At 39.6% G+C, this 14,157-nt stretch overlaps 1 protein-coding gene across 1 annotated transcript in view; it reads right to left on the minus strand.

Moving 5' to 3' along the window:
• The window catches only part of Bnc2 (basonuclin 2), a 288,056-nt gene that overhangs the window by 114,149 nt on the left and 159,750 nt on the right, over positions 1–14,157 (minus strand). Inside the window, exon 4 of the mRNA XM_026781784.1 lies at positions 4,325–4,560. Within this exon, the coding sequence (XP_026637585.1) occupies positions 4,325–4,560 (236 nt within the window). The remainder of the gene's footprint in view (positions 1–4,324; positions 4,561–14,157) is intronic.

The raw sequence follows: 14,157 nt of genomic DNA on the forward strand, positions 1-14,157 counted from the left end.
AGGTCCCATTTATTCAATGTTGCCCTTAATGTCTGTGCTGCTGGGGATATACTTAGGAAGCGATCGCCTGTGCCCATCTGTTAGAAGTGCTAGAAATGCATGGCTTGCTCCAGTAAGGCCCCAAGACCCCGGTGACTGGCAGTGTGCTTTACTTCTGCTCTGCTCACAGCCTGCTGACACTGCTAATCATTCACAAAGTCAGAACTGGTTCTTAGAATCCTGGAAGAGCTCAAAGTGGGGAGAGGTTCCAAAGACAAGATGGTACACGCACCCAGGCATGTTAGCTGTTCAAGCTAAAGAAAGACCATGCAAAAAATTTTATTTTTAAATGACTAACCAACAGTGATAATCATCTGTATTATTAGTTCTTAAGTCAAAGACAGAAAGAAAATGAGGAACAAGATGGCATGAAGGCCCCTGTTTTTATTGGTTAACAATAAATGTATCTGTATAGAACAGCCTGTAATAATAATAAACATATTATTATTATTATTATTAATTATAGTCACAAAAAATATACTTAGCATTTAAGTGAATATTCCCATTTTACTTTTCCAGAGCAAGCTTGTGCTCTCCTTTCTGAATGAAGACTTTAGCGGTACACAGAAGAACACTGGGATTTTCACCTTTAGGAAATGGCCCATCTTCTTACATGGTTGTGGTTCAATTTATGTTGTGCATTTTACGCTCAACTGGCTGGCTTACAGAGCACCCAGATGCCACCTAAGTGAAAGGCTCCTGAGCAGATCCGCCAGTCTTTACAATGACTGTGTGGCAACCCTGTCACCTTTCTTTTTCTTTGAACATCATACACAAATGAAAGCTTTCATCTGACTTGTGAATGGCCTGCTCTTCTCCCTCAAACACACACTCCCAGATTAAAAAGCAGACGACATGCCCTCCTTCACATTCAAAACTCTTGCTAAAGTTAGGAGTAGCTGGCTATATATAAAGAATGTAGGTTTGGGTCCAGAGAGAGTTAGATTAATATCCTGGCTTGACCAGTTCAACTCACCGTACATCTTCATTTGCCCGGTAACACAATCTATAGCCAACTGCTAACCAAGTCAATATGTGGTAAGACTAACTAACAGCCACCCTAACTTGCCTTGATAATTACTCTCCTTTAACTGACATAATATTCAATATACTGTTGTTGAGAGCAATAATGCTAAAATTGATGCCTTGAGGGCTACAATACAATTGAGTTTTAGCCAGATAAAATGACTTGTACACTAATAGTGCATTATAGGGTTCCCCAGGTCTCAGATGAACATTTTATAGTCTACCTGTACAAAAATGTTACATATAATTATTTCAGAGTCATTTGTGCATACCTCATCATTACCACACGTAATTCTAAAGTACTGGCTAGTAATCAAGAGCTGGCCTAAAGCTTGAGAAGAAAGGGGATGTTTTTATAGCCCAAGTCCTTTTGTCTTTTACAAAATGAATGCTTTCTCAATGAGGATTTTTTAATGTTTTTGTGTCCTGCAACCTTTTGCTTTTATTCTAACCCAGAAGTGCTTTATACAGAACAAGTATATGATAAATGTTAAACGACAGAACATGCCATTCAAAGAAAATCAATACTACGTCAATTCTATCAATAAAAGAAGAAAGAAACTAAGCTTAGAGTTCCTCTAAAATGCAAAATCTATGATTTTCTAATTCTAGAATCTTAAGAAATAACACATTAAATTTAAGATTTGTTAAATTTTACATTAATGAAAATTAATCATAATTATGTTAATGGGAATACTCTTTATATGTAACATTTCCTTTCCCATTAAGAAGCTTTATGTAAAGAAGCTTCTATATTTCTCTCTCTCTGTATATATATATATATATATTGATTTGAGGTTTTTTGCTAACTTTTTCTTTCACACTTCTTATGCAACTCTCTCTTATACAAAATAAAATCTACAATATGTTTGAAAGAAGTATGTTTTCTATACTTTAGATATATAATAGAATACTGGGGAAATTAATACATAAATAATTAATTCATATTTTTATAAAAGCTCTGGTCAAATCAGAACAGTAGAAAACAGCAGTGTTACATGGATAAAAATTTGCAGGTTTTCTATTAACTGACAGCAAACTGTGACAGGACTTAATACAGAGTTGCTACAATGGTAGAACAGTGTAGCCATTACACATTTGTTTGCTTGAATAGGAAGACACAATAATATGCTCCAGTTATCTAAGGAAAAATTAGTGATCAAGTACTGAAACACAGTATTGATGCAGATGCTAGCACCCTGCAGAGACAGTAAAGATATTACTAGACAGGCTTTTGAATAAAGGAAAACTGTTAGCTAAGCTAAGGACTCTAGGCAGACATCTGTAAGGTTTCTTTCTTTGTAAAAATAAGTATGTATCCAAAGAGATGCTAATGATGTGGTAACTACTGAGGGAAGACTTGGTACTCCAAGGGTCTCAGTATATAACAATGGCTGTAAAACTGGTTCCATGCGTTTTTTTTTTTTTTTGTCCTGGCTCTTCATTCTGGATCTTGCACTCTTGCATAATGCCTGGCTCCTAAGACTTATCTGCCCATTTGCTTCATTGAAATAGCATCTGAATGAGAATGTCTACTACAGGCTTATATATTTAAGCACTTGGTGCCCAGTTAGTGGTGCCATTTGGGGAGGTTTAGGAAGTGTGGCCTTATGGGAGAAAGTAAGTGATTGGCAGTAGGCTTCAAGAGTTTAAAGTCTTGTCATTTCTGGTTGTGTTCACTGTTTCATGTTTATGGCTAAGATATGAACATACAGCTCTCTTCCCTTTGCCACATCTGCTACCTGTTGTCTCTGCCTTTACACCATAAGCCACGGTGAAGTCTTCTGTAAGTCACCTTGGTCATGGGGATTTACCAAAGCAACAGAAAAGTAACGCATACAAACTGAAAATGTCATACTTAATTATTGTCATCCTCAGTCCATCTTCTGTGGGCCAAAGCTTCTGTGCGTTCCAAGCTGAGGCTCCCACTGAACTAAAAAGTCAGCCAATTATGTGAGTAAAAGGTTGGTCTACCTCCTCTTCAGCTTTTCCTGTTTCTACTCACTGTCTGCTGTTCTGTCCTCACTGATCCTGGAGGAAGCATGTAAAAGAAAACCATGAGTGTGTATGTTCTCATCCCAGATTAAAGCCTGGAGAGACTGGGGGCTTGCCACTCAGTATAGATGCAGTCTGTGTAATACGTGCATTTGGCAGCTAAGGACTTGCATATTGCATGGGCTGGCTCAGATCCTAAGCATCAGCTTTATCTGTGGTACTAGACAGGCTGGCATGGTCATAAACATCTTTCTTTTTGAATGCTCAGTTCTGGACACACCTCCACAGAAAACGTGAAAGGAGACTTTAGATTCTACCTCTCAAATGAAATTTCCTTCAACATAAGACAGTATTCTATCATACAGATTTTGGGTCCCTCAATGTGTTTTTCTCAACATTTATCCCTTAAAGGTTTTAGGAAAGCAGACAGGCATGAGAAATTTCAGAGGCAATGACTTATGGTATAGCACCCAAAAGGAAATGAGAGATGGGTCCTGTTGGTAGGGCGGAGGGCATAGGCTTCCCAGATAAATCTGAGGCCCTCACCACATTAGAAATGTCACTAGAATAAAGGAGGGGCTCCAGGTCACAAGATGGCCATCCATGTGTATATTTCCCAGTATTTCCAGCTCTGAGAATACAACATTAGAGTTTGCAGGATATGCAGACAGTTTATGTAAGTGATAGTTCTTATGATTTGGGTGAAGCCATAAGAAATAGTAGAAATAGTGAGGGTTCACAGCACTCAAGAGAAACACCTTCACAAACCCAGCTGGAGGGTAACATCAGATTTTCAAAACTCCCCATGTATCTCAAAGATGGTAAGACTTAGTAAGGGAAATAAGACAGCCCACTTTGAGTCAGGCTGTGGTGATGCAGGACTTTAACCCCAGCACTCTGGAGGCAGAGGCAGAAAGTTCTCTGTGAGTTAAAGCCTAGCCTGGTCTACAGATAGAGTTCCTAAAAAGCCAGGGCTATACAGAGAAACCCTCTCCCAGAAAAACAAAAAAACAAAACAAAACAAAAAGACAGCCCACTCTGGACATGAACAGTTGAACTCAAATGTATGCACAAAGCAACACCAGTCAACAGACCACTTTTCACTTCAGTTATATACTGTTGAGGCTTCACAATAGCCGGCTCCCCGACCAGTGAGAGTACACCTAGCTGGATATACAAGAGAAGAAGAAAACCAGGTGTAGACAGAACTCTAATCGAACCCACTCAGAGGTGGCCCAGACTCAACGCTCCAATCCTCCCCTACCTGAAGGATGTATCCACGGACATAGTCCCGCAGGGTCCAGCCCAGGCCATGCAGTATGTGCAGCACTTCCTCTTGCTTCAGGACACTGAAGAGCCGGTCCAGCAGTATCTTTAGCCTCACTGGCACTGCCTGTGTCCCGTAGAGCATCAGGCTGCTGATGTCAAACACCACATTGGACTGCACGATCTCCACTTGAGTGGGGTGGTACAGGTGCTGTGTGCTGAGCTTATCCAAGGCTGTGGTCATCCCACCGATGTCCCAGGAATGAGGTGGGGTTAAGGAGACAGAGAGGACAAAAACATTAGAAACATTATTGGACATTATCTTGTCACACAGCTCATAACCATAGATATTAACCATAGAACCCTCTTCCCGTTCTGTCCAATTTTTAATTTGGTATTTACAAATGAGAGACAACATCAGACAAAACATTTAACTTAAAGAAAGTCACTGAGGATTTTTTTTTAATAACTGTGGCTTTTTCTAAAAATATGACTAATTAATTTGCTAATTAAACTCTAGCTCAAGTTATCACAGTGCTTTCTATTCCCTTACACAAACACAGGAATCCAAATTCTCACTGCAAAAACAGGTTCTACCGTTATCGCTTGTTCAAGAGTCACCTCCTCAACCAGGTACAGTGGCGCGATGCATCCTAGGGCCACTGTGAACTATTTAGTGAGACTGTTCTTCACGACAGAAAAGGAGTCACCTCTGCCAACACCCCTTATAATTCCTAAATGGCTTAAAGGAGAGGAAGGTTATCTCCTAAGCCACAGAGTTAAAGGCCTAGCTCCAACAACTCAGGGTGAAGACTGTGTATCTGTAATCGCAGGACTCAGGGGACTGATATAGAGAAGTGTGAATTCAAGCCAGGCCTGGGCTACACAGAAATTATCTCACCCAAAACAACCACAACCAAGCCTGAGTCAGAAAGAATAAGGAAGGCAGACACCTGTGTGGAGGGCTAAAAAAATACAACTCAAATTAGCTAAGGGAGATTTTCTCCAAATTTCTATCCTGTTTTCCTCTGGGATAGCTTTGCCTTCACTAGCATGGTATCCGGAAGTTACTTGGTTACCTTGTTAGTATGTTCTTACAAGGGTGTCAGATGAAAACAGAAACACCCGGAAGTTTCTGTGATTTCAGCTAATGAAATTACCTTGTGGAGAGAGTCGAGGATGGCCATTCTTAGAGAAGATATTTGGAATTTCACATGTCAGTAACTCCTCAGCTCTACGAAACGACATCTCTCCTCTAATGTTAAAGTCCTTAAGGTAAGATCCAGAGTTTCATTCCCAATTCATATCTGAGTTACTGGGAACCCTACTGCTGAGAATATAAAGTATGTGTCCCCCGCTTCTCCACTGTAAATGATCAAGGCGGCAGGGCTGAGAGATACTGTAAGACTCGAGAGAAGGCCCAAGAAAGGCACCCATAACTCCTCATGAGGACCCAAAAGGTGTGTCAATTAACTGCCCGAATTATACACTAGAGAGTATATACCCTGGAGAGTAAAACTGCAAACACCGTAAACTGTGGAAGGAACATCTAACCTCCTAAGTCAGGCAAATAGATATCAGACAGTGCTTTGTCTTAAGTTAGAGATACACATGAGAATACCCAGGGTTCCTGAAGATTCTAGGCTACTGAATGGCCTGTGTCAAACCCTTTCTCTAACACTTCGCCTCACAGAAGTATTGCCTACAGTCGAAACCCAAGCTGAGCACCCCCAATTTAAACACACCAGCACCTCTGCATAGTAATGGAGATACTCAGAAGAGCATGTACACAGAGGGTGTTTTTCCTTTTTTAAAAGTATTTCTAATGTATTTTTTAGGGCTCCTCCTCCACTCTCATTTCTTCCTGACTTGAAGCCACTAGAGAGTTCATGTACTCTTGATAAATTGCTCTCTTACATCCACAGTGTAAAGGCCCTTATCATTTACCCGCTGGCTTCATTCAACACATTTACTCCCAGGAATACTTTGTCAAAGAGTTCGGGTTTCCCCATACTTCATTTCTTGCAGCTGATTTGTCTGATCTCTCCTGTTCTGGTGGTTAAGTCAACTTTGAATAAATAGCTTTAAAAATTAATTTAACGTTTGGGAAAGATAAGGGATTCACAAGCCTGCAGTCTGAAGTCTTCTCTCACTCCACAGGGCATTTCTGCTGCAAACGGCAAGGGAGGGGTGTTACTATCTGGCTCTGCAAGTACAGCGTGCAGAGCTGTGCAGCCTTCTGATCGGCTTGAGCCTAGTGTTAAGCTGGGGGAAATCTGCTCCTCTGCCACTTCCCTGTCACCATCCCTCCCGAACTCCATCAAATAATCTTGTGCTTGTGCTCAGGCCGCAACAAATGAGAAATTGAAAGACTCACGGAGAAAGGATATGACATCAAATCCTGAATCTCATGCATGCGTTTGGCATTTTGCAACTTTGCAAGGTAAATGCAAACTTTACGTTCTGATGTGCTCAGTAACCAAAGGGAAAGAAAGTGTTACCCCATGTTCCAAGTCATTAAGAGGCTAAGAGGCTGGTGGTTTCAAAAGAGGAAGAGACCAAACTGAGAATGGGGAGGGGGCAGAGATTTTCAGTTAACCGTGACAACACAAGTAAAGTATATAAGGCAAAAATATTTCCCCCTAAATACCGTTTATATATAAATATATATTTATATAATATATAAATAAATGAAGATCAGGAAATTATATATAACATATATATATATATATATATATATATATATATATGTTTCAGATGCTAGAGCAGAAGATGTGTGGCTAGTCAGTCAACAGTAGTAATGACAAAGCCCTAACAGTCCACAGTGAAAGGTTCTCGAGAGTCCAGGAGATGCAGTACAGAGGAGGCCATGAAGACTGAACAGCACAGTTGGCAGGTATCTGCCCTAACACACCCTGAACACAACACCACAGAGTATCATTCCGTTAGGGTTCCACCCTACACCAAGAAAGTCTGCTTCATGGTTCCAGTGTCTGGGGAATCACCAAGATGTTAGTTTTGAGACAGGGATTAACTATGTAGCCCTGGTTGCTTCGGAACTCTTGTGTAGACCAAGCTGCCCACCTACTCAGATCTGCCTGCTTCTGCCTCCTGAATTCTGGTATTTAAGCCACATGCAATCACACACAGCTGAGTCACCAAATTTTGACAGCATGTGAAGAAATCAAAATAAGAAGTTAGTCTATTAATAGACATAAGATGAGCCAATCCGAAGCTGGACTCTGTTGAACTTCACTATCTCCCCAACTATGGAGGATTCAGAACTAACTCGTGCATCGTTAGAAGCACAAGTTAGGTCAATGAGGAAAAGCAAATTTGTCTTATTCCCTGACCATAACAATGGTGGAATGATGGGCTGTAAGATCAAATTCAGGACGTTACTGACAACTAGTGAGGAGTCTTTGTTTCCTCTGTATTTGTAGCTAATATAAGAGCTTGTAAACACCAGTCCTAATTATGTGCTTGAGATTCAGAACGTATCAGTTACATGAATCTAATAATCAATCAATCAATCAATCAATCAATCAATCAATCAATCAGTCTCCCTCAATCTCAATCCCTTATTCCTTCCCTCTCTCAAATTGAAACTAAAAATTAAAATACAGTCATAAATTCTATTTCCAATCCATCAGAATTACTGGAAACACTGCCACTGGTTCAACTGCCTTTGGAGGAACTTCTCTGGGTAGATAGATGCAATTTCAAATATATTGCCAGGTTCAACTGAAGGTATGTTTTCCCAGTTCAAATAAAATTCATAATTCCTGCAGTGACTGAAATAAGGGATATTCTAAAGAAGCTGAACTGCACAGAGTGATGTCTTTAACAGCCTTAGTGAAGAAAAATAACCATAAGATGAACAAGTAAGGGAAATGGCCATGTTAGCACTTGCTGCACATCCTGTATCATTCTAGGGTCATAATCCGTTCATTTAATTTTAACACTAGAAAATACATCATGTTACAATGATCATATATCTTAAGATCACAGGCTAAATTGAGTCAGTTTACCAGCCAAAAAAGTAATTCAGTAATTTCACCCAGGAAAATTCTGTTTCTGTGTGTTCAGATAAGCAGTCAGTAAGAAATGTCTAAGTCCTTATCATGTTGGACAACCCTAACTTCCAGAAATCTGGGCTTCCTGCCCATCACTCTGCTGAAGCAAGCATTTCAAAGGTCACCAACACCTGCCTTACTGTGAAATCCAATAGATTTTTCATTCATTATTCTACGTGATCTCTCCTGAGCAGCTGACCTTATTGATCACAGCTCCCCCTAAAATGCTGTCCTTCATTCATGCATACATTCACGCGCTCATCAGCACTTACTAACAGACCACTGAGCAGGAGCTATATGGAGATGAAAAGTAATTTATGTTGTGGCCTCCACCTTCAAAGACAGACAGATGAAGGAGATGCTCACGTTGTAAGAGAGACTCCATAAAGGGGCTGTGGTACAGGGGGAGAGCACAAGTCTGTCAGGAAGGCATGGTCTTCTAAGTGAATTAGGGTACAAGTCGGGGAGCAATACAGGCAGATGGAATCAAGGCAGAGGTTCTCAGTCATCGTGGGCACAGACACACCTGAAAGGCCTGTGAGATCACAGATAACGGCACTGCTTCTCCCAGACTTTCTGATCCACTGTGACCAAGAGACTGCATTTCCAGCGAGTGTTCACTAGGAGGGGTCTCTTGGACATCAGAAAAGCCCTTCACATTCTCTAAATTCAGTTTAATTATTTTCCTGGGCCTTTATAATTTTCAAAACACACTGGAAAAAAATCTGTAGAATATAAATTTCACATAATTTCTTTCAGAAACTATGTTTACTACTTAAAAAGGTAGTTATGACCTATTCAACCAAACAGCATAAAATACTTCACAATCTCTGCTTTCTACAGTTACACACATATATAAACATGTACACGTGTATACCACACATACAAACACACTGATTTCCAAACTGATGTCAATTATCATTATTCAGAACTTATTTTATCTTATGAAGTTTAGAATATTTTCTACTAGAGACTAGAGACCTACTGACAGACCATATTCAGCTTATCAGTAAAATGACGTGAAAATAAATAAATAATAATAAAGATGTTAATTGTTATCAGGATATATTTTCTTTTATTATAAACACATAAACTTTGTGATCACTGTATACCTAGAAAAGTTAGAAAATGCTTAGACATATGACAGGCGTTTCAACAGTTGTCAGTCACAATGGAAAACAGCACAGACAGGGCTTAGTGCTCCTCTTACAGACACTAGTTATCCGGACAATCTGTGAAGAAACAACCTGGAGTTTTATCTATTTCCCTGACTTTAATCTACTCCCTGCTCAACAAAGCATGAACATTAACATTCATATCATTTTTGATTTTATCTACAGTGATGTGTAAAATTTTAAAAAATAAGATTTTCCATTTGTAGATCCATTTTCTTAATTTTACTGTAGACACATGATAGGTTGAATGATAAAGCTCTGGCAAGGAACTTCTGTGGATTACTATCTGGAGAAAGAATGCTGGAAACAGAGGTGAAGGTTTAGAAAGAGTAGCCCCAAAGCAACGATTTAAAGTATAAAACGTAACTGCTGTTTTCCAGACTAGGGATAGAGTCCCTAAACTCAGACACCAAGGGCTACAACCCCAGTTACACAGCTGCTCGACAACTGTGGCAAGTTACCTGGGGTATGAGACTGTTACCATAGGTCTTGGGTCTCAAAGTTCTTTCAGGTGCAGCACTCCAGAGGTCAGAGTTTCAGAGCGTCACACCTACCATAACGCCAAGGGAGTGGAAAGCAGAGAAACAAGATCAAGCCAAGAAGCAGGGTGGGAATATGCTTCGGGGGAAGATGAGGCAGGGCTGCAGATAACTGACATTCTGATCTGCAGAGGAAATCTACTGAGAGGCAAAAGAAAGGGTCAGGCTTCCAGAGACGCAGCCTCTCATGCTTCCCTCGGGTGTTAATCTGCCCCTCGGAACCCCGTTATCCTCACACAATCCTGTAACTTCATCTCCATATTCTCAAATCTAAACACAGAATTGACCTGTATTGCTCAGAAAGGCAGGACTAGGAAACTCGGCCAAAAATGTTTCAAACCCACTTTTTTTTATTGTGTTAATTTCTCATAGGAAGTCTCTTTTTTAAAAATATAAACGTAAGAAAAATGAAAAAGGTAAAATTATCTATCATCCCAGTAGCAAAGCAAGGACTATGCACATATCTATGCTGTCTTCTATTGAGCGATTTTATTTTATTTTATTTTTATTTTTTTTGGTTTTTTTCGAGACAGGGTTTCTCTGTGGCTTTGGAGCCTGTCCTGGAACTAGCTCTGTAGACCAGGCTGGTCTCGAACTCACAGAGATCCGCCTGCCTCTGCCTCCCGAGTGCTGGGATTAAAGGCGTGCGCCACCATCGCCCGGCTAGTGAGCGATTTTATATAGCCGAGATGAGAACTGCAGATACAAGATTCTCTTTTGCTGGAATTGTTTTTCTCTCAATATTATTAGCAAGAACATTCAAAACCAACTCTAATTAGTTCTTGCTCTCTTGCATAATCAGTCACTTATTAGTCCCATTGCAGTTTGTCACGGATCAATTCCTTCTTTCCAATCTAACTTCTACTACTTCAAAACAGGTGTTTAGACCCTCATGCCCTCATTACTGCAATGCTTCTTCAATAGGTTTTGTCTTTCCTCTTATGTCTAATACAAGTAAAACCAAGCCAATTTTCCTAAAATGTGCTTCAAAGGTCTCTATTACACTCCCCAGTCTTTTCACATAGCTTATCCCTCCAATACACACTCTTGCACATGTATACACACAGACACACACATCATGCACACGTGTAGGCTAAACATGGTTACATGACCTTGAACAGGGTTGTTTTATTTCCCAGAATAATAAAACTCTGACATGAACCCTCTGTGCCAACCAAAGTTACTTACTGATTTCCTAGCATTTTAATATTTGACCATTCAATGGGTATTTCCAAGCCCTATGCTAAGTTTCAAGACAAAACAGAGATAATTCAGGACCACTTGAGTTCAATAAAGGATGGCAAAAAGACTTCAAAAAAATACAAAACATACAAACAACCAAAAACCCAACTGGACATGGTGGTACTTCTTTAATCCAAGCACTCAGGAGGTAGAGACAGGTCGATCTCTGCATTTGAGGCCATAGAGTGGGTTCCAGGAAAGTTAGGGATACACAGAGAAAACTGTCTTGAATTCCACCCCTCAAAACCCAAACCCAAATCCAAAGAAAACAAAAAACAAAATTGCAAACACACATTTATCATTCAAACATAATTTACAGGGGGAGTGTGGGGGCCAAGCGAGACCACTTAAGCTGGGGAATGAAGGGGGGAAATGTAAGGAGAAGCTGCAGACACAAGCAAGGTTCCCTCTGCAAGGCTTCGTTTTGTTTTGTTTTCAGACTTTAATATCAAGACAGCTCTCAAGTATCTTTCTGTGTTCTCATGAGTCCTCTCCTTTTCGAGCTTCACTTGAGGTTCTCTTTTCTTTACCTAAATCTAGTTAAATATCTCAAGAGTTTTGGCAACTGTGCATGTGCCAGCCACATGCTGCACTGGCTGAGGTCACAGGAGCTTGGCTTTATGTAGTAACAACAACTGTCTCAGCGCATGGTGGGTATTAAGAATGCATACTGCTGGATGGAGGAACAGCTAATACAGGAAAGCACAGTTACACTCCTTGTAAGGAAACAGTCCCGCCTGAGGCGTCCACCTTCTCAGGGGCTCACCCAGATCCCTTTCTCCACCTTCTCCCCTACTCTTCAAAGCTCCACAGAACAATGAAGCTGCAGAGTTACTACAATTTAAAGGGCAAGGTTAGGGTGCTATCTTCACAGGAATTCTAAGATGTACTTACTCCCTTTCCTAGAGCTTCCAACATTTTCTAGATATGGAAAAAGCAAAATGGGAGTCTAGTATGAAAAACCAGCAATAATGGGAACAGATGGGTCATAATGTCCATACATTAGGAAAATCACCCACAGACGATCACTAGATTTAGACCCATGTGCTAGGCTTATAGTCCCAGATCTGTAGAGAAAACAAGATCCGTGAACGGGCCAGAGAGCAGTCCTCCAACAAGAGTATAAGCATGGTGTCTACTGAAAAAATAAAATTATTTCTGTCTTATAAAAGGCTTGGGGAAGACTAAATGGAAGAGAAAATCACCCTATTTCTCTGTTAGAGCGTGGGGTGCTAGGGTGCCAGGGGTGGAACCTAGAGTATCATATGTATTTAGTAAGCCTTCTAGTCAATGACTTATACCCACCCCCACCACCCTCCCTCTCCCCTTCACCTCCCTTTTTGTATGTAGAATTTCATCTGAAAAAAGCAGAAGGTCTAAATACACAAAAAAATTGAGTTAGACACACACACACACAGTCACATACACATCCATACACCTCTTGAACTATCAACCAAGTTGATGAGGGATTATAATTTACCTAGATTTCCATAAAGTGCAAGAAACAGAACTTCAAACTCACAATTACAACAAAGCAGAAATTGAGGCCTGCTTAAAATTTCAATACTTTGAGAGGATCTACAGCCTTCCAAAGTGATGGTTAAGCAATAAAACTCAAAAAATAATAAGGGGCATATATATATACAGAAAAAGAACATTCACTGAGGTGAAGAACAGAATCATAAACAAGACAACAGGTAGAATTTTGTGAGTTCATTAATGACTGGAGATGTGAGTGTAAGATGTGACACAGAATATGTAATAAATATATAATAACATAAACTTTTGACTATATTGCTAATCCAGCCAAGTAATGCCCATTACAAAATATATTTTTTGAACACATACATATTGAGATGGGTGTCTGCCTAATGAAATAATAATTATGTAATATAAATAATAAGAGTGTATAACTTTTCATTTAAATTTTCAATAATAGGAATTACTCCAGAACCCTCAAATAAATTAGAATAAATGCAAACCTGCAATTCTGAAGACTCCACTTCTAAAATTTCTGTGAAGGTCATGGAAATAAGAACATACTCAAATGCTTGTTTTTTATTAATGTAGGCGTACAAGAGTGCTTTTCAGTGATCTTAGAAAACTGGCTCTCAGTGGTAGTTTATAGCTCTTAGTTTTCCACGACTTCTTAAAAATATTAATTTCTTTAAAAGTCCAGTTGCAGTGACTCTGGTGATCAGTGCAGGAATATACTAACTACAGTGGATCCCACCTAACAGTTGTTCCGGGACAGTGTGCGGCACTTACTACCCTCCTTCTTATTCACTGAAGCAAGGAGTGTGGAAAGTGGAATGGTTATGAAAAACCACCCACTCCACAGCATAAAACAAAAGAAATTAATATGGAAAGCATGTAAAAGAAAAATTGTTATTTCACTAATTTTAGTATTGCCTTGGATATTTTTAAGGTTTTTAAATGTCAGTTTGAAACAATTTTATAAGTTTTATAAAAACTCATTCTCTTAACATTGGAAGCATGCCAAGTGAGCTTTAAATTGCAAAGCGAGTTGGAGAACTTCATGCCTTTTCTCAACTACCAGTAGGTTGGATTCCACATCATAGTAGTGCCAAGTGGTCAGTTTTTAAGACATATGGACCCAGACACATTGTGCTAATTTCTAATAGATTAACATTTAACACGTATCTTGAATAACTGAACCTGGAAACAACCTAGATGCCCTTCAATGGAAGAATTGATGAAGAAAGTATGGAATATATACATATTAGAGTACTACTCAGCAGTAAAAAACAAGGACTTCTTGAATTTTGCATGCAAATG

The sequence above is a fragment of the Microtus ochrogaster genome, chromosome 10 (genome assembly GCF_000317375.1).
Source record: "Microtus ochrogaster isolate Prairie Vole_2 chromosome 10, MicOch1.0, whole genome shotgun sequence".
NCBI classification, from domain to species: domain Eukaryota; kingdom Metazoa; phylum Chordata; class Mammalia; order Rodentia; family Cricetidae; genus Microtus; species Microtus ochrogaster.